Source organism: Trachemys scripta, chromosome 1 (genome assembly GCF_013100865.1).
Source record: "Trachemys scripta elegans isolate TJP31775 chromosome 1, CAS_Tse_1.0, whole genome shotgun sequence".
Taxonomy (NCBI): domain Eukaryota; kingdom Metazoa; phylum Chordata; order Testudines; family Emydidae; genus Trachemys; species Trachemys scripta.
Window position 1 is genome coordinate 333,408,861 of NC_048298.1, and position 21,368 is coordinate 333,430,228.

The 21,368-nt window shown below is 48.2% G+C and overlaps 1 protein-coding gene across 1 annotated transcript in view; it reads left to right on the top strand.

The window, feature by feature from the left end:
- Positions 1-17,706, top strand: part of MAP6 (microtubule associated protein 6) — a 59,015-nt gene extending 41,309 nt beyond the window's left edge. Inside the window, exons 4-5 of the mRNA XM_034779613.1 lie at positions 831-990; positions 17,540-17,706. Of these exons, the coding sequence (XP_034635504.1) occupies positions 831-990; positions 17,540-17,589 (210 nt within the window). The 3' untranslated portion in view covers positions 17,590-17,706. The remainder of the gene's footprint in view (positions 1-830; positions 991-17,539) is intronic.
- The last annotated feature ends 3,662 nt before the right edge of the window (positions 17,707-21,368 follow it).

The window sequence follows — 21,368 nt, forward strand, 5'->3', positions numbered from 1 at the left end:
AAAAAACCCTTTTGCTAGGCTGACCCTGGCAGCCATTGTTCACAAGATTGCTGAACATTGACAGCTGTTTTCCTCAGTGGTGTCCCGACAGCTACATGCATTACAGAGACATTAGAATGAGAACTTGGACGGCATCCTTAACCAAATACAATAAGGCTCTGAATGACGTCTCGTAATGAGTAGAACTCCTTAGAGAGCTCAGAGTCAGGCCACATAATCAGCTGGCGTTAATCAGTGTAGCCCCATTGACTTCAGTGCCATTACATCAATATACCTTGCGCACGAGGCCTTTTGTACTTAGATAGCATTAACCCCAACACTTGACTTAGGGCTTGTCTACACAGAGACTTAGGTCTTGTCTACATTACCTGCTGGATCAACGGGCAGCGATCAATCCAGCGGGGGTCGATTTATTGCGTTTAGACGTCTAGACATGATAAATCGACCGCCGAGCGCTCTCCCGTCGACTCTGGTACTCCACCAGGGCGAGAGGCGCAGGCGGAGTCGACGGGAGAGTGTCGGCCGTTGACTTACCACAGTGAAGACACTACGGTAAGTAGATCTAAGTACGTCGACTTCAACTACGTTATTCACATGGCGGAAGTTGTGTAACTTAGATCGATTCCCCCCCCTCCTCCCAGTGTAGACCAGGCCTTAGTGCACAGCAAGCTGGGGTATAAATCAAAGTCTCTGTGTAGACAAGCTCTTAAATGTGGAACATAAACAAACACATATTGCCGTCTCATTGATGATGTCTCTCTCTAAATCCTGTTCTTCTACCTTTTCCTGTGTGTTTCTGTGTTGGCGGTTTGTATGTTACATCCATCCAGGCGGAGAAGCGTAGTGTTCAACCTTCCAAACCAAAAAAGACAACAACGAGCCATAAACCACTGAAAAAGGCCAAAGACAAGCAGATCGCATCTGGCCGGGCTGCCAAGAAAAAGAGTGCCGAGAGCTCCAGCGGGACAAAGCCAGAGGACAAGGAGAAAAGTAAAGAGATGAACAATAAATTGGCTGAGGCTAAAGAGTAAATTTTACTGCACTTTTCTCTCTTTCTTTTTTTTCTTTTATTAAATAAAGGCCACAAAATTAATTAGAGACTTCTAATCTGCTTTTGTTCTGATTGTATTAGAAGCTTTTATGTTTTATTTCCAAGGAGGATTAGGAATACTCATTTCAGAGGTCAGGTTTTCGGCTTTGCCTGCACGACACAGATCTACACAGAATGATGGGGGGAGGATGAGGAGGGTGGAATGCACAGAGGATTGTAGGATTACAAAGGTTTTCAATTAATTGTGTGCTGCGAATGTATTAAAAGGCTTGTCTCTTTCCTTGGGCCTGATCCTCCAGTGCTTTGATTGCATAAAGCTGCCATTTGTTCTGCTGGTGCAGTTCTGTTCCTAAGAGCTGATCCCATGAGGCTGAGCGTCCTTTGGGGGTGCTGAGCTCTGTCTTCTCCCATTGGCATCAACAGTATAGGAGAGGTGCTCAATATCTTGCAGGAACAGGGCCTGTCAACCTGGCATAACTGAGTGGAGTCACTCCAGATTCACACTACTGTGACTGAGAGCAGAATTGTTCTCCGAGACATCAATGGGTGTTTGGCCCAAGGAAGTGATGAAGGCTCAGATCCCTTGTAAGGAAAGATTTGGGGCTAGATCTTCAGCTGGTATAGATGGGCCAGGCCCATTTACACCCGCTCAGGATCTGGCCCTGTGTGGCAGCAGAATGGAAAGTGAAGTAAGGTGCAGAGAGAGTCCAGCTGGTTGCAAAGATTTCCTGAATGGGCTTCAGGTCAGACTCCGCAGGTTGTTCCTCCCTGTCGTTTTCCAGGATCTGCATCTTTTGTATGGTTTCCGGTTTGTTTTGGATCTTGGTCTGATTCCTTTGGTTTTCAGCTACAGATGGATATTGTGTGCCACAGGAGTAGGAGGAGGTTTCAGGAACGGATTCAATTTGCAGACATGGCCTTTTTATAGGTAGCATGGAGCAAGTCACCATTGTTAGTTTTAAATAGACCTGCACGTTAAGTCGTGGTTGCTCATACTTGTGCGAATGGAGCCATGACCCAGTTATTGGGAGCCCCAACCTCCAACTTGGCCAAATCCTCAAGCTCTCAACTCAGTGTTTATTGTGTCCTAACTCTGGTAAATTCCCACCAATGTCAGTGTGACTCAGTAAACACAGAAGGCCTGTTTCCCAGCCGGCGTCAATTGCATTGCTCTGGTGAGCTCCATGGAACTATATCGATTTACACCAGCTGCGGGTCTGGCCCAGAGTGCTGATCTCAGCAGGTGGCTCACAGATTCAGCAGGAGCTAAGAGAGCTAAGTACCTTGTAGGATTGGTTTCTGCTTGACGAAACTGAGACATTGAACCACCTGGGTAATAAACCCCCAGAGCAGCTGTAGGAATCACGCCTGTTTGGCCTTGGTTAATCCTTTTTGCTATCGCTCAATCCAAGTTGCAAATTTCACTGGGCAAAAGCAACTGGGGAGATGTAAGGTGAGAGCTCCAGAATTGCTGTAGTGGTCTTGGAAAAAGGAAAATCTTGCTTCTAGACTATATCAGATTTCATTAATATACTGGCAGCGCTGGGGGGTTTTTTTTTTTTTTTTTTCTGGAGATGGCGATTTCAGTTTTCAGAATCTAAATGTTTGTCATTTGGTATGTCTGAAAAATTAAAAGGGATGCCACAATGGAAGGGTAAGAGAAGGTTCCTAAAGATTAAGGACGTTCTATGCTATGGGAATAGCAAACTTTGTTGGCCTGAGTAATGAATACATGCAAAGTTTAGTGTGTTGTGTAATGTGTCCTGTTTGCCTTGTGCTAACAGCCTAAAGCTTTTGAGTATAAATAAGTGTAATGTTCTGAATTCAGTGGTGTATTTCCAAGTTTAACTGTGTTAGAACTGTGTAGTATGAACTAACCAGGATGTTTATGTGAAAAAAAAAATATATATATATATATATACATATACCTCCAATATTTAGGAGGAAACCAGGGAAATCCTCCAGGAAGTAAAACTGTGGAACTGTTTGCGAATGTAATGCATTTTTGACATGCATGCTTCATGGAGAACCTCACTGAACTGTCTATAATGATCATCACTATTCCGAGTGCTCAGAAATTAAATGGATGTTGCGCAACTGCAAACCTCAGTTCATTCTGTAAGTGCAGAGTAGCTCAGCTCAGCTCAGTAGTTTCATTGAAGTCACGAAAGATAACACAGCTCGCTGTTCCTTGCATGAAAACGGATGTTTGTTAACTTTTCGCGGAGAGCTGAGCCTCAACGACTCTGATTCTTGACCTGTTGACGGATGCCTCCATTCACCTTTACATTTCTGCGGCCATGTCTACACTGACAAGCGTCCAGTGGCACAGCTGTACCCGTACAGCTGTGGTGCTGTCACAGCCCTCGTGTAGCCGCATGATGCCAAAAGGAAAGCGCTCTCTTGTCAACACAATAAAACCAGCTCGACGAGCGGTGGTAGCTATGTCGGCGTGAGAGTGTCTCCTGCAGACATAGCTATGTTGGCAAAACTTATGTCACTCCAGGAGGTGTTTTTTTCACACCCTTGAGCGACAAAAGTTTGTGGACGTAAGTGGTAGTATAGACATGGCCTCTGTACCATCCCTTCTTATCTCAGGTAGAGGATAGCAACAGTTACGATGATGAAGCGTCAGAGCAGTTGAAGCGTGAAAGCAGTTTACAATAACCAGAAACGCTGGTTCCTTCACACGTGAGAGAGATTGTATCCATTCATTGCAGAGGATCATACATTTTTGCCCATTAGCATCCATACTAATGCTTCACTAAGTGCCAAGTCCACTGAAAGTCAATGGGACTAAAATGGGGCCCTAAGAGATTTAGCAGTAAGTCCCTTGGATAGGCTCAATTTTGTCTCTAGATGTGCACACTATTGAGGGCCGCAGGCATGCATCGAAGTGCATAAATTGGCCCAGGGACTAGTATTAGGAGATATAATAAAATCAGGACTTAAGGTCAAATTCTTCATTGAGTTGCACTCCATGCTAGCCCGCTGACGTCAGCTGGGTTACATGCGGTGTATCTCAGCACAGAATTTGGTCCTAAGGGCCTCATCTTGCCTTAGTTTGTGATCGAACTCCTACCAATGTCAGCTGTGTGCATGGATTCAGGACAGTGTATAGCCCTCTGCCTGCTTTCTTGTTGCTCAAACTTAATACCCACGTAGTGAATTTAACATTGATCAGAAAGGAGATGAAATCTTTGCTGATTCAAGTCCACTTTGGATGCTAAGCTTGTTGCTTTAATTTGGCAAGAATTTATTCTCTGATTTTGGGTTTCCAACTGCCACAAAAGCAGTTATACTTCATTACCAACTTACCATATGTTTTGCTCTCCTGGTTAAAAAGTGTTTGCTTTATCCTTGTGAGAATTCCTATGGCTTTCACTGCCTGCTTTCTTATTTTCACTGTGTCTTCTTATTGTGCTGTCACTCCCTTTTGCAAGATGGTGCTAAATGCCAATGGGCTTCTTTTTCTGACTGCTTTGCAAAATCCATCATCCGCTTCCTCATCTGCAATGTTTCTGTTGTAAATACATGACTCCCATGTACTCTTGCCTTTTGGAGGCAGATAGGAAGTGTCTAATTACTATTTTGTGGCCTGGCTTTGGTTGCATATCACAAATTGTCTCTGTAATGTGTTGAGCACACCACTCTTGGTGCTACTTCATTCTTGCTGTTAGTATGAGAATGACAAAACAAACAGATTAATGTATAGCCAATTGATTGTGACGTGCTTGTGATCTTTGCTTGCTCAAAGGGTTTTTTTTCAATGATAAATAAATGCTGAAGACGAATACCATCTTCTTGATCTTGTTTTCTCGCTAAGAAGCACAACTGAGTAAGTGAAGGAAGCACCCTTTCCAATGTTTTACATTGGGAGAGCCATGCTGAGTTTCATATTGCAGAGATAACAGTGAGAGGCTGCACTCTGGCTCTCTTCAGATGGCTGCTACAGTCACATAGGCATGAACTGAGAGCTAAACATTGGCAGAGATGAAGATGGACAGTGAAGGCATGTGAATGGAGCAGGTCGTTTGGGTTTTATTTCTAATCAGTGCTGTGTTGAACAGAGGTCTCCTGCTCCGTGCCCCTGCGCACAGGAGGCTACTGGGCAAGATTCTCTGCTCCTTGCTGCTGTTCGAATCACAGGCAGCCAGGCCGCAGAAACATGGCCCAATGCGGAGGAGGGGAGGAGCTCCTGCCAAGAGTATGATGGCTGAGTTATTAGCACTTGTACCTGGCATTCCAATAAAGCCACTTAAAGCCCATTGAAGTCAATTGGGAGTCTTTCCATTGCCATCAATGGATTTTGGATCAGGCCCTGAGCGCAGAAACTTACGCTCTGGGTCCTCTGACATGATCATATCAAATGAAAGCTACTCGGCGGTGAACCAGCAATGGCACATGCTCAACCACAGGCCTGGAAACTCAGAATCCTACTCTCAACACCAGCGCTTGCATCATATCTTGCCAACAGTCATGTCCATCTGTTGGGAAGGGTTGGTGCCCATTCACAAGCTGGTCCATATGCATAGATGTCCAGCAACAGGGGGCTTACACGGGCAGTCTATATGAAGCCAAACCATTTTTGGACCAGGGTCCACAAAATCCTTGCTGGGGAAATAATGCATTTGTTTTGCCTGACCTTTTTTCAGTGGTAATTAATCTACAAAGGGTTAAAAATCCATGTTGGAACATGTACTATATTGGATTCATGAGGAAAGGTGGTCTTATTTTGAGCAGTGGATGGGAATCCAGGACTCCTGGGTTCTGTTTCTGTGTGCCACTGATTGTCTCTATAAGACTGCAGGCAAGTCACAGATTAATTTATTTGTGCCTCAGTTTACTCATCTAAAGCTAATAATACCCAACCACCAAGATGTTCTTCAGGGGCTTAATTAACTGAGTATGAAGCACTTTGAGCCCCTTGGATGACACTTTCTGTGTAAGTGCAAAGTATTGGTGTGTGTATAGTAATGTAAATGTGATTACCAGCTGGGAAAAAAAGATGAAGGGTAGAGGGGGAAGGGGTGATATTTTGACTTCAAGTTATGAACAGCCAGAGAATTTAATTCAGCTTTTTTCATCCAGAACTGCAAGCTTCTGCCTTGAATATGACCTCTATTCTCATTTAATGAATGCTACGTTAACACACTGGGCCAGATCCTCAACTGGAGAAAATCATCTCTCCTTGGGCCAGATTTGTGGCTGTTGTCTTTTGGCATAGCACCATTGACTTCAGTGGAGCTACGCCCATTCACACCAGCTAAGAAACTGGCCCATGTAAAAAAATTGACATTATACCATATGTCCTACCAGATTTCATACCTATGCCTAGTCTACAAACAATCTGCTAAATATATTCCATTTCCATCAAGTGCTGAAAACAACACCCTGTTCTAACCTCAGCAACTTCTCATAGACACGCACATACCAACCTGTGGTCAAGCATGACAACCATACAGTCGTAAAACATTTCAATTGCTCTAAGGGTGTCACAGCCACAGGTCTAATTTCCAGAGGCGTTTGCACCCAGATAGATCTGGTAGATAGACAGGGAAAACGTGTGTCATTAAGCGTATGCAATTTGGATGTGTTTGTTTGTCATTGTGGAAGCTAATCAGAATTGTTTTCATACATCCAGTATTTATGTACCCGGATCTGACCTACCATGCAATCACGAAGCACCTCTGCTTAGCATTCCAACAAGATCATGGAGGAAACCACCATGCTCAGTGCTGGAAAACATGATTTAGAATTAGCTGCGAATTTCAAGCGCTACATATATGTGAACGATACATTTTGAAGAGACTGTGTGGTCTAATGAATCGAAGATAGGCTTAGACGCCAGGAACCCTTGGAGAGCTAATCCCAGTTCTGCCTCTGACTCACTATGTAGCATGGAGCGAGTCCCTTACTGACACAATTGATCTGTCTCACAGGGGTGTTGTGGGACGATAGGTACAAAGCTTTGAGGACAAGCGTTATTTATAAAGGGATGTCACGCTTTGTAGATCACTTAAAAGGTCGAGAGGCTCACCAGAATAAGCACAGTGTTGGATATGAATTTAGGGGAGAAAAGATTAAAAAGAATTGAAATGTATAAATTAAAACTACCAAAGGTCCATTTTACTTCATTACACCCTCAGAAACCGAATGTTTGAGGTTGGCTTCAGCTACCAGTAGCTGGCCAGTCAGAAAATGGTAAAATCTGACAAAATACACTACATTTTCCTTCACAATTGGCTACTTTTAGATTGTCTGGTTGGCTAAGACGTGGCTTTGGATTGAGATATTCCAAATTGCATGTCTAAATCTCCAGATCATCTTTGAAAATCTCAAATTATTAAACTAATCAGTCCCAATTCCTGACTGTTAAAGTCAAAGGGGAGGGATAGCTCAGTGGTTTGAGCATTGGCCTGTTAAACCCAGGATTGTGAGTTCAATCCTTGAGGTGGCCACTTAGGGATCTGGGGCAAAATCAGTACTTGGTCCTGCTAGTGAAGGCAGGGGGCTGGACTCAATGACCTTTCAAGGTCACTTCTAGTTCTAGGAGATAGGATATCTCCATTAATTTAAGTCAAGAATATATCTCACTGGCTGACATGCCACCCGCAGAGATGAATCCTGTCTTTTGTGTCTCGATATTGTATATATTGGGTCAGTGGACTGCCAAAGAGAACAGGAATGTCAAGGCAGATGTCTCTAACATTGCTGGTGTTTCCCAGTGTCCTAGAAATAATTGTGTTCTTCTTTCAACAACTGCAGCATCAGAAACTAGAGAACTATACAGGAACAAGAAATGTTTTTCTAAGCGTGGACTTGAATATAGCTAGCGTTCAGTGCTAAGAATATTATCCCCAGTGCTGTAGCAAAATGCCCTGGTGCTTCCAGACGTCAGACCTCAGCCAGATCTTGGTCACCTATCTACAGTAGCTACTTGGTAAGTCTGTGGGTTTAAGGGCCCAATCATACAAATCCTTACTCGTGTGAATAAATCTATTGAAATTACTAGGACTACTCACATGAATAAAGGTTTGCAGGAAGGGGTAATAAACCTCTGGTATTTGATGACTGGTGTCTCATTGTGAAGTGTGGAGATTCCTTGTAAGCAACATGGATTTCTGTTGCAGGCTGCCTTTTGAAAAGCTACCTACCCAATGAATGCCAGGATGGAGGACACGTGAGACTCATGACAAATCTGTGCATAGATTGAAAGGACCTTTTGGGTGTCTCGAATGCCAGCTCGCTCTATGGAGAGGCTGCTGCATAAAGTGAGCTACAGGATGGAGAAGTCCGTGCTCTCTCAGAAGACAGTGGCTAAGGCAAAGTAAACATAAGCAACAGCTGGAAGGAATGTTTGCCAGCAAAGAGAAAATTCATTTCCAATAATCATTGGTTGAGATTTGAAACTACTTTGTTGTCATCATGATACCTCATGATCTCCCACCCACATCGGCTTTTAAAGCAAATTGTCTGAGTGTCCTGTTGTGTAGTAGTGGCCTTTCTTCACATCGCCCATGGCCAGCAAGACACCACTGCATGGGATGGGTGTGTTGCCTTGCTCCATTCTACTAGGGTAGGCCCCTTGCCCATACACTGAAACTCACTGGGTTCCTTACTGAAAGGGTCATGTAAGTCCTGGGAGCTGACGTCATCCCAAAAGGCCGGGCTTTGCACTGTGCTTTTCCATCTCAGCAGCAGGGGTTTCCGTGTGGCCTATAGGGCAGGGAGAGGCAGCTGCAGATCAGAACAGGGCAGCGCATGTGCTGTTTCGAAGATGCCGTTCAGTGCTGCTGTCTGCTGCGCGGGGAGCTGCTGGTCACACTGCACCTGAGTCCCCAGTCCTGCTAGCTGACTGTCTGTGGCGACCTCCTCTCACTGGGACAAGCCTCGGTACCCCGGGACCCTCTCAGGACAGAGTGTGGCTCAGCCACCCTTCAGAGAAGAGAGAGGTCACCACCACCTCCTCTCCCTCTGTCATCGCACGTTGCTTCCCCTTTTGCTCTCTCTGCCCCTCTCTCATTCCCCGCCACATTCTTCACTCACCCTCAGTATTGGGGGGATGCTGTCGTGCAGCCCCTCCCTCACCCTTAAACCGCTCCCACTTCCCGTCCATTAAGTGCCTTCTCCTTCAAAGCCTTCCTGAAAACCTGCCTCTGACAGGAATCCCTCCAGCGTCCCCACGCCCGCCCCGAGTGCCCGTCTCGTGTGCAGTGTAAGCTCCTGGGGGCGTCCCTGAGATGATAGGTCCATCGCTATGTAACTGGTGAGAATAAACAATGATACCTCACCCCTCAAGGGCCCCGCTTCCCTCTCTGTCTGTGGTACGGCTTCGGCACCCCTGTCTCCAGTCTGCCAGAGCACTGTCTGTCTGGCCTGGTTGCCTGGGCAGCAGTTGGCCTCACTGCTACGTCTATCGTAGCAACCTTTGGGGATTGTTGTGCTTGTGCTTCCGTTCCCTCCCACACCTCTCTCTTACAGCAGTGGGTAACCCCACTCAGCCCTGTGCCTTCTGCCCAGGCGTCCTCCCTCTTCAGCGCTGTAATGTGACCTTCTGCCTTTGCAGCGCTGGTGCTGCTGGCAGAACATGGGGCTCCGTGCAGAAGAATTCATGGGGTCTCTTGGATTTTCATGGGACTGTGCAGCCACGTGAGCTGTGAAGGCTGGGAAAGAGCTTGTGGAGCCCAGAAGGGCAAAGAAAGCTGCAGAAGCCATAACAGCAGCAGATGTCAACGCAACAGCCTTTCCTAGCAGAACAGAGAAAGCAGCGGGAGCCACATCAAAAGCTGCCTCAGTGGACATCAAAGCAGACGCCTTTTCCAGAGGAAGCCGCAGAGGCTGGATCAGCAGCAGGAGACATTTCAAGGGTGGATTTCAACAGGGCTGTTTGCAGTCTGCCTGGACGACAGCCTGATTGTTCTGGTTTGCACTGCTCAGCTGTGGCCTGCCCTTGTGAGGGGCAGAGCCGGGACTGCATTGAGACCGAGAGAGTCACAGCTCCATCCTTGCTTCTCAGTTCCTACAGCATCCCACAACAAAATATTCTCTGAGGAGGGTGTGGATGGCAATGCTTATATGCACTCACTGAACTGCTACCCCATCACCACACTCTGCTCCTAATGATCTCCAACTGGAGACCTGCCATTGCGTACAATGGGATCACTGGGTGCAGTTAGCTATAGAGAAGGAGCAGCATGTTAGTAAAAGACCTGATGAGGGACAATGGGAGCCTGCCAGTCACCAGTGAAAAGGTTTCCTTCAGGAACTGTACTGTTGTGTGACATCATAATACAGTGCCAGCTACAGCCACGGGAGCAAGCCAGAGACGATGTATGGTGTGAGGTGCATGAAGGAGCTGGAAGGGGAGAGAAGGCAGGGATGTGTGGCAAGGGGCATGCCACTATGAAGGACAGATCTGTTCCCCTTAGTTCTGATGAGAGTCAGTGCTCATACAGGGCCTTCCTCACACTGAGTAAATGACTCTGCATTGAAATCAATGGGATTGCTAGCAGAGTATCCACTGTGAGTCAGAGGATCAGGATCTAACACCTGGTGCTGCGTTCAGTCCATCCGTGCGACTCAAAGGTGTGCGGCCCTGTATTTACAAGGCACTTGGAAATATTCCCTAATTAATGCTCACACTTCTCAGAAGAGGCAAGGGAAATGGTATTACTCTCCCCACTCTACAGATGAGCCACAGAGAGGCTAAGGCCTAGCCCCTCAAACCTATTTAGGTGCCTAGCGCCCACTGAAATTAACGGGAGGTAGGCATCTAAATACCCTGAGGATCTAGGCCTCAGTGACGCACCTGAGGCCTCACAGCAAGACATTTGGTGACCTGGGATTACAATTTAACTTAATTAGAATTGAGCTCAACCAGAAGATATGGGCCTGAGGCAGAGTTTACTGGGTGAGGTTCTTTGGTCTGTACCAGGCAGGAGCTCAGACGTGATGACCATACTGGTCCCTTCTGGCTGAAACTAGGAACTTAAGAGTGCCCATCTTCATGCTCAGTCCACTAGACCATCCTGCCTCTATCTCTCAGCAGCTTAGAAAAGAGAACACACAGGCGGGGAAGTGATTAACACTGCAGATGCCACAATATTGGATCCTTCATTGAGGAGTAGGAAGGTGACCAAGGGCTAGATTCACAAAGGGACATGGGCACCTAACTGCCTCTTAAGGCACCTGAGGCCAACATTTAGGTGTCACTGACATTTACAAAACCGCCGCTCAGCTGACACCTAACCCCGTAGGCCCTAGGCACCTAAAGTTCTGCCGGTGGGCAACCGCAAAGCCGCCTAGGATGGTCCTGCTGTCGCAAAGCTGCTGGGAGCCCTTGGTCACACCTGAGCCCTGGAAGAATGATCAAATTAGGCATTTCCCCCTCTTATCTCGTCTGTGGGCCATAACTTGGTTGGGGTGCTCAGAGCATACCTCACCTGCACACACAGCCAGGAGCAGGCATGTAGGGGGCTGGCTAGAGTATATGTCTGTCCCAGGCTACCCAATAGCCCTATAGTGAGGGGACTCATCTGGAATGGGGAGATCCAGGTTTGAATCCCTGACTTAGTTCAGGGACTTAAACCTGAATTTTCTGCCTCTCCGGTGAGTGACTAACCACAGGGTGGTGGCTACAATGGGCTGGCTTGCATGCGTGCTGCCTCCCAGCTCCTCTTTTTGGCATTTCCTACTGCCTAGCGTAGGTGGCTCTGCACTCAGCATCCTGCTTTCTGTGAATCCCTTTCTTACGTGCCTAACTGTGCCCATGGGGAGCCTGGGTGCATAACTTGGGGCGGAGGATTCCATTGGGCAGCAGGACGCCTAGGCATTAGATGGCTATGTCCATGTTGTGAATCTAGCCCCAGGTTCATGATGACATGAGCAGAGCAGGCGCCTAGGCAAATAAATGACATGCAATTCAGGTCTATGCTATGCCCACTGACACCAGCTGAGGATCAGGCCCTTAGGATAAACGAATGTACAGAGATGAAGAAGCTAGGAACAAAAACTCCAGTGTCCAAATGGAGCAGGAACATTCATGCGCCTTGGTTCTTTTTCTGGCAAGCGCTGGGTACCAGCACTTCTCCTTATTCCAAATTCTTAGCAGCTCAGTCCTTGTTTACCAAAGATAAACCTTAGTTACAAATCATAGCAATTTGCCTCTAGCTCTTTTTCATCTGAAGATCTCAAACTACTTCACAAAGGTGGCGAAATCTCATATCCCTAATACCCTGAGGTACCAAATGGTTAAGTGACTTGCCCAAAGTGAGTCAGCATCAGAGCTAGGATGAGAAGCAAGGTCCTTTGCCTCCTAAGTTCATGCCCAACCCATAGCGCTGATTCTGGCCCACTGTTTTTAATGAAGCTATATCCATGTACACCAGCAGACGAGCTGGCCAATTCTAAACACATTTACACCAGTGCAAACCAGGCTGAGGCGTGACACCAGCGTAGTGGTGATGTAAGGGAGAAGAATCAGGAGGTGGGCTCCCGTCTCTGGAAGAAGGGGAGCCCAACGCCTATGGACAATGGAGTCAGTGGGCCCTTTAGGCCCACAGCACCTCTCCATCCAGCCCAGTCAGTTTAGGGCGCTGCATTGAGTGCCTTGGGGCATGTCTACACTGCAGCTGGGCGCCAGCCTCCCCGCCTGGGGCCACAGCCTCCTGTTAGCACGCTAAGGGTTAGGTGTGTGACATACAGTATCTCAGTCTGTTGTTTAAAGCTGTTAAATGCTGGCCGGTTATTAAGACGCCTGATAATTCACTACTAAACCCCTGCATTTCTTGCCAGATCTCTTTCCCAAGCTGCCTGCAACCAGAGTTATGAGCTGCTGCCTAGCATCCATCCCGTCCTTAGGGCACCGATCTGTCACCTTGTCATAGCACATCATTAATTTTTGCTGCAAACTTGGCGAGACCCCAGTTTTGTTGGACAATACGTTGTCACAGACGGGCCGTGAGAGTGCAAAGAACTTCAGATAAGTGCCTTGCCTGGCTGAGACAACAGGAATTTTTAACACACAATCTATAAATTGAGACAGTTCTATTTCAGGAGCTGGCTTTTCTTTCAAACTACCACTTGTTCTGATTGTAGATATTTCACCTTCCTGACTCACTTTGCCCAAGTCCACTGAACATGATCCAGTTGGTTGTTTTGTGTGTGCTGGAAGATGTGGGGTGTGTGGGGGATGTTTTGTTTCTTGTGTCCTTCCTTCACCAGGGATTTCAGAGGGAATTAATGCAGCCTCCCTGCCCCATTTTAGCACCTGTTGTGAATGAACTTTGTTTGAAATGACTATCACACTATTATTCTTATTTCAGTTTCTCATGAAGGATGTCAATGAGGGGCCTGGTGGACCTTTTCGCCTCCAGGAGGCTGCTGCATAGCCGGCTGAGACATTCCCATCTCATGGTCATTCAGTGGCTTACATGAGAGAAGCTGGTGGTCTCAGCTCAGCTCCTAGGGGAGAACTGTTCACAGCACAAGTGCTGCATGGGGGCATGGAGACTGAAAGGCCCTCTCACCGCTAGGGTGTCTGCTGACACATTCCCAGAATACTGAGCATTCTGGTACTTCGGGGAATGGCAGAGGCCCGCCCCACCGGCGTAACCTTGTCCCCGCTGGCCTGCCTTCACATGCCCGGTGTGGACGAGGTCACGCCACAGAGAGAGGACACCATTTTGAAGCATGTGCCATTCCACCCCCCGTCGACGTGGCCTCTTCAAAATGGCATCCCCATCCGATACTGAACAAAACCAGGTCTGGTTTTGTCTCAGTACCGGACAAGGGGGGAGGGATAGCTCAGTGGTTTGAGCATTGGCCTGCTAAACCCAGGGTTGTGAGTTCAATCCTTGAGGGGGCCACTTGGGGATCTGGGGCAAAATCAAGTACTTGGTCCTGCTAGTGAAGGCAGGGGGCTGGACTCGATGACCTTTCAAGGTCCCTTCCAGTTCTAGGAGATGGGATATCTCCATTAATTTATTTATTTATTTATAAGGGACAAACCACCCAAAAAGAGGTCTGTCCAGTTTAAATACAGATGAATAGCCTGCCTGTGTGTTGCTGGTTGAGGCATATTTGCACAGGGTGATGCAGGGGAACTTTCATTGCTGTTCCTGTACTATGCCAAGAGGACTTTGGCCTCCAAGGGTATGTCTACATTGCGTCTAGGCGAAAGCCTCACAGCCCGGGTTCACAGACTTACGCGAGCACCTTCAACATCGCTGTGTAGACATTGCTTTGATGGTGCATCTTGGGCTGGAGCTCAGGTTCTGAACCCCACTCCGGGCTTCAGAGCCCCAGCACAAGTCACTGCGTCTACACAGCTATTTTTAGCATGTTAACAGGAGTCTGTGGACTGAGGCCAGGGCCGGCTCTGGCTTTTTTGCCGCCCCAGGCAAAAAAGCCTCCCGCCATGCCCTGGCGGGGAGCGCAGCAGGGGAGGGCGGCGAGCCCGGCCGGGGCCCCGCTCTCCCATACCAGCCAGAGCGCCAGGAGGAGGGCAGCGAGCCCGGCCAGGGCCCTGCTCTCCCCGACTGGCCGGAGCGCTGGGGGAGGGCAGCGAGCCCAGTCGCGGTCCCGCTCTCGGGCTGGAGTGCCACCGGGTGCCCCAACAGCCCCAGTATGTTTAAAAAAAAAAACCCCAACCCTGAGCGCCGCCCCCCTCCAGGTGCCGCCCCACGAACATGCTTGGTAGGCTGGTGCCTGGAGCCGGCCCTGACTGAGGCTGGCTCCTAGATGCAGTGTAAATATTCCCCAAGGCATTCAGTGCAGCGCCCTAACATGACTAGGCCAGGTGGAGCACTGCTGTAGGCCTGACACTCCCACTGACTCCATTGTCCTTAGGTGTTGGGCTCACCTCCTTCTTGGCTTCCCCTACTCCCAAGTTATGGCCAGCTCTCAGCTCTCTCACTGTGCACCCCCCCGCCTCTGCAGAAAGCCAGTTGTGTTACCAGCTCACTCCCTGCCCCGGGGGGTGGGGAAGTAGCCACAGGCCCCTTGCCAATATGTTCTGGCAGAAAAATCCTCCTTGCTGTGAGTGTGGAGGGCAGGTAAACCCTGGACACGAGTGAGATTGTTCCTAGCTGAGCAGCTCCCAGTCCAGGCTCCAGGCTGAGCTGACATATAGCCTCTTGCAGGGAAAGTCACGCTCACAGGCTGCAAACCCGGATTGCCCTGCATTCGATCAGCCGGGCAGACACTACTGTGCCTACACTCACAGGGGCAGGGCACTGGCCACAAAATCCGCCCTGCCTTTTAATCCCAACTCTCATCGCTCTGTACATATGGCCAGAGCCTGAGCATGAGTCTCATTGAAAAGGGCAATGCAGTTCCCAGATATTTTAAATGGCCGCCGCCCTGTGACAGCAGCCATTTTAAATCTGGCCAGGATTCCGCCTGCATCTCCGTTCTGCCTCTGTGACCTCAGAGAGCCTGTCCCACCCACTGCATCTCTCCCTTCCCATGTGCCTCTCCTGCCCCAGAAATCCCCCTTCCATTTCCTTACTGATCAACATGGATCCCATCCATTGCCCTTCCTGACCCCGGAGATCCTTTCCTTCCAGTTCTCACCTGCTGTACGCCAACCCCGCAGATCTCCTCCTTTTCCTGCCCTGAGCCAATCTGCCTCCTGCCCTGATCTCCCTCAGCTTGTTCCCCCACCATCCTCCCTGATTCCAGGATCCTCTACCTACACTGACCCCGGGCATGTAGCACCTCCTACTGTGGTCCCCATGGACTGTCCTCCTCAGCACATGGGCCCAGCACCTCAGCTGGTTAAATCGGCATTGACTCCAATGGAACTACACCGATTTCCACCAGCTGAGGAGCTGGCCCCGTGGAGCGCTAATTAATACCAATGCCCAACATCTGGGTCCCCCCGCCCCAAAACAGGATCTGTCATCATGGGCGATGGGTATAATAGGCCAGGGGAGGCTAAGCCTCCCATGGCACAGCCATCTCTGACCCGCTGCTAGATACTTGGCCCATGGTGGCCCCGCCTGCGCTCTGCCTCTTCCCCTCCCTGCTCCGCCCTTCCCCGAGGCCCCCACCACCGACCACTGCTTGGTGAATCAGTCCCTCCTCTCCTCCACTCCACCCCCCCTCTCCAGAGGTCGCCGCTGCTCACCGCATCCCTCCTCTCCTCCACCCCATCCCCTGTGGGAACTGGGGGGTGAGGAGGGACACAGTGAGTGGCGAGTGTGGGGGGGGTGAGGCGGGAACAAGACAAGCGGTGCATGGTGGGGGTCTTGAGGGGGTAAGGAGGGACGTGGAGGGCAGGGGGGTCTCGCAGGGGCAGGGGGATGAGGAGGGAACGCAATGAGCAGTGGGGGTCTTGCGGGGGTGAGGAGGGATGTGGTGGGCGGGGGGTCATGCAGGGGCGGGGAGGTGAGAAGGGAAGCAGCGAGTGGTGGGCAGGGGAGGGGGAGTCTTAAGGGGGGGTGAGGGGTGAGGAGGGATGTGGCCAGTGGCAGGCAGGCAGGCGGGGTCCTCGCAAGGGGGGGGTGGAGGAGAGGAGGGATGTGGTGAGCAGCAGAGCGGGGGCTGAGTGGGGATGGGGAGAGGCCTGGGGCAGAGCGGGGGACAGAGAGCTAGCCCCCCGGGGAAGCTTCACCCACCACCCACGTCTGTGAGCTCCCTTGGATTGCTGAAGTTACACATGAAAGGTGTTGGCAGAGTGGAATCCTGGTAGGGTGAGCAGACGTCCCAATATTATTGGGACCGTCCCGATATTAGGGGCTTTGTCTTATATACTCACCTATACCCCCATTTCCCCACCCCCAAAAGAAAGTGTCCCGATTTTTCACATTGCTATCTGCTCACCCTAAACCCTGGCCTGTATTTTTCAGGCATCTGCTGTTTGGTAAAGCCAATCATTTTAATGACACGGCAGGATCCGAGCACTTCAGGGGGTCCCTAAGAAGCTCAGGGCAGACGAGTCACCCCTTAATTTATAGCACATAGGTCCCTTACGTTACAGGGCATTCACCAGCAGTCACTGCTTGCTTTGAGGGAAACACACTGCTTATTTATTATACAATTTTACAGTGTGACACCCTTTGACTTCCTATGCAGGTTATAATCAATTGGCAAACATTTTTCATAGCCGTTTTGTGGCTTTCCATTGGGCCTGATCCTGTTTGTGTCCAAACCCAGAGCAAGTCTGCTGAAGTCAATGAAGCTGCACAGGTGTAATAAAACCAGTGCACGGGCCTGACCCAAAGCCCAGTGAAGTATATGGAAAGACACCCATTGACTTCAATGAGCTTTAGATCAGTCCCTAAATGAGAGCAGAATCAGGCCCATCATCAATACGGTGAACGTATAAACTATTGATTGGGTTTATAATAAATGAATGCACTCCATGCAGTGATTCAATGCTAGGCCAATACCAATTGGCGAGGGGCGGGGGGCATGTTCTGTGGTCTTTGATCACCGGTTCAGTCTAGCAGCTGTGGAATGACTCTCTTTTTCTGCTTGCAGGACCCTCGATAAAGCCACCGGTACTACAGACCAGGAACCAAGTACCTTAGCCCAGGACCCACCCACATGAAGTGAAGCACTTCATTCTGAGTGGCAGCTGGGATAAACACATAGCCTGCATGAAACATGTATAGTCCTACGGCATACAATAAAAATGGTGAACTGCTTGGAATGGGATTTTCTGTGGCTCGTCAGTCCCTGAAACATTACTTCTATCAGCGTCATTTATTTTACTTGATCATGATGGATTTATATTTGGTTGAGCAGAGAAAGCCCATGGGTCTGATGCGCCCTTCGCTTATACTGGTGAAATGCCACTGATTTCAGCTGAGGTACCGTGGCTCACATTGGCAGGTGAGAGACAGACTCGTGCAGGTATCATATTGGATTTTAGGGCTGATCCTAGGAGCCTAATTTACAGGGTCAGCAGTTCTTTTTGAAATCCTCAGAGGATTAATGCAATATAATTTTTTAACTGATGTTTAAAAACCCACATTTGGATGCCATTTGATTAAGCAGGGGTCAGACTTTTGTACTGGTGACCCCTTTCACGTAGCAAGCCTCTGAGTGTGACCCCTCCTTATGCATTAAAACCACTTTTTAATATATTTAATTCCACTATAAATGCTGGAGGCAAAGCGGAGTTTGGGGTGGAGGGTGACAACTCTCAACCCCCCAGGTAATAACCTCGTGACCCCTTGAGGGGTCCCGACCCCCAGTTTGAGAATCCCTGCTGTATACAATATTCAATGGGAAGATAAAATCCCTTGCCTTTATTCTGCAGTCAAGAGCATCTTATACTTTTTAAGGCCAACACAGGTCCTAAACACTAGAGCAGGGTGAACTTTTTTGGTGGAAAAGTGACACCCAAAAATTTCACTTGAGCAATGCTACCATAGTGCTTCAGGGGACTTGTAGTTCAGGTGTTCCATGCCCCAGTTCTCCTCTATTGGCCAAGTACCTTGGTGGGATTACATCTCCCATAATGCACCACAGTGTCCCCTCTTGCTGAGATACTGCAATACATCATGGGAGTCAAATAGCTTTGGGGCATCATGGGAGATGCATCCAGTTGAAAACCCCAGCCCATAGAGATGAATGAGGGGCATGAGTCACATGAACTACAACTCCCATGATGCATTGCAGTGGAATTTTCTAATTAATTTCAGCCCAAACCCTATTTTTTTTCTGCTTTCAGTTGTCTTTTTTTTTTTTTTTTTTTTTGATGAAACATCACAACTTTTTGCAAAGATCAGATACTTTTCCTGAAAAACTTTGTTCAGTCAAAAACCTAATTTTCATTGTTTTAATGCCAAAATTTGGACTGCTCTACTATACTCCATTTAAGCCTTCAGGTAAGACTTAAGTGGTGCATATGCCTTAGGCTGGCCCTGTGCATGGGGTGAATTTCACCTTTAGTGAGTCATCACTATAAGCACGGGACCAGATCCTCAGAAACAGTTAGGCAACTAACTAGCTTTGAGGCTCTGGGCCAGGGTGGCCTGCTTCTCTTTTCTAACTTGATTAGCGGGGCAGGATAGCTCAGTGGTTTGAGCATTGGCCTGCTAAACCCAGGGTTGTGAGTTCAATCCTGGAGGGGGCCACTTAGGGATCTAGAGCAAAATCAGTCTTTGGTCCTGCTAGTGAAGGCAGGGGGCTGGACTCAATGACCTTTTAAGGTCCCTTCCAGTTCTAGGAGATAGGATATTTCCATTTATTTATTTATTTAGCTGAGGGAGCTAATTCTAGCAAGGTAGGAAGAGAGCTGGGCAGTCATTCCAGGAGCCCCAAAACAATGTCCCCCCTGCAGTGGGCTGGGCACAAAACCCCTGATTCAAAAGTGGCCCAAGATGAAGCATTGAAGAAAGTCCCAAATATTTCAATGTGGATTTGGAAGGTAGTGGGCCTGATTCTCTGTCCTTTCACACCAATGTAAATCTGGAGCAACGCCAATGTAGTTAATAGTTTCACACCAGTATAGAACCAGTGCATGCGATAAGAGATTCAGACCTTTTGACCTTTAAAGAGGAAACCCTTAGTGATTGCTATTGTTTATTATTTGGGTTGCGATAATATCGAGGAGCCCTATTCCTGCACCAAGACCCCATGGTGCTCTGCGCTATGCAGACACAGAACAGAAAGATGGTCTTTGCGCTACAGAGCTTGCTAAATGTAAACCTTAAGCTTTTGGTACCTGCATTATGGTGACTCTCATCACTGGGAATGGAACGGATGTTAGGAAATTCCCACACCTGTTAAGGCAATAAAACACAGTACAGTATTTGTAGTGACAGGGTTTGTCAGGTAACAACCAAGAAGAAATTAGACAAAATCCAGTCATCAAACCATTACAAAGCATCTCAGAGAAGCTGTGTATGGTAACTAAGGACAGAGTCAGTACAAAAGGAGGTGGATTAGAAGCCTGTGAATAGCTGGAACGAGCGTGTGCATAGCTTGCTAGCTGAAGGGTGCTCATTACACATGATTAAGAAATTATCTTTTTGTGTGTAATTACCATAATCACGCAATTACTAGAGATGGGCACACAGCAAACTCCAGTTGCAAACACCCTTGGAGCTCTGAGGAAGTCTCACTCTAGATCATTGCAGCTGTCTCTATCCTGGGCTAAACCAAAACCCTGGATCTGAACCACACTGAGTTCTGGCACCATTCAGGTCTCGCTCCCAATTTGTCACCTCAGGCCCATCACGAGTCATTAGATACAAAGAAGGTGAAATGGGACCATGCAAGGAAAAGGAACGGAGGATGCTTTTTGCTGTATTTAAAAACCACAAACCACGTATGCATTGCTCTGCGATCATGGAGTACGTTTTCAATGGTTTGTAAGACCTTTGGACAACAGTGAGGAAAATCACCCAAGAGATAAGGCAAGGCCTCACCTGGTGCAAACCAGCCCATCTCTATTGATATCAGTGATCACCAACCACTCACAAAGTCAAAATCGGCATCAGAGTTCCAATACAGGCATCCTGGCTTCTAGCTAGTGCAGAAGTGTGCACGTTTTAAAAAAAACACCCATGTATTAGACTGGGTTAGTTAGATAGTTCCTAATGATTTCTATGTTGCACTGGTTTCTGGTCTCCTTATTGCTACTAGTATTGGCTGTGCTTGCTTCATGTTTCTTTCTGTTTAGCTTATCCCCTCCTAACTACTCCCTGCCTCCCCTGAGTCCCCTCCCTCCACCCCAAAATCATGGAACTAACCTGACGTTTGCCACCATCACATTGTTCACTCTGCTTGTGTGTTACACTCCATTCCCCTACCCTGGGTCTGCTGTGAGTATTCAGATTGTAAACTCTTGGGGCAGGGACCGTCTGTTACGCTGTTTTTACAGGCCCTAGCACAATGCAGCCCCATTCTTGGTGTGCTTAGGCACTACGTAATAAACATGATTAACCGTTTCATAGAGTCTAAGGCCAGAAGAGACCATCAGATCATCTGTTCTGCCCTCCTGTACAACACAGGCTGTTAAATTTCACCCAATTGCCTCTGCATTTAGCCCAAAGACTTTAGTTAGACCAAAACATGTCAGTCCTCAGGAAACTAAATTGTATGCTAAAGAACAGGAGAGACTGAGATGCCACTGAGCATACGTACCAATAGGGTGACCAGATGTCCCGATTTTATAGGGACAGTCCCTATTTTTGGGGTTTTTTCTTATATAGGTTCCTATTAACCCCCCATCCCCTGTCTTGATTTTTCACACTTGCTGTCTGGTCACCCTAGGTGCCAATCAACTCCTCCCACTCCCTCCCAGTGTCTCCCAATTGCAGCAACCAGCTGTTCCCGGGAATGCAGGAGGCGCTGG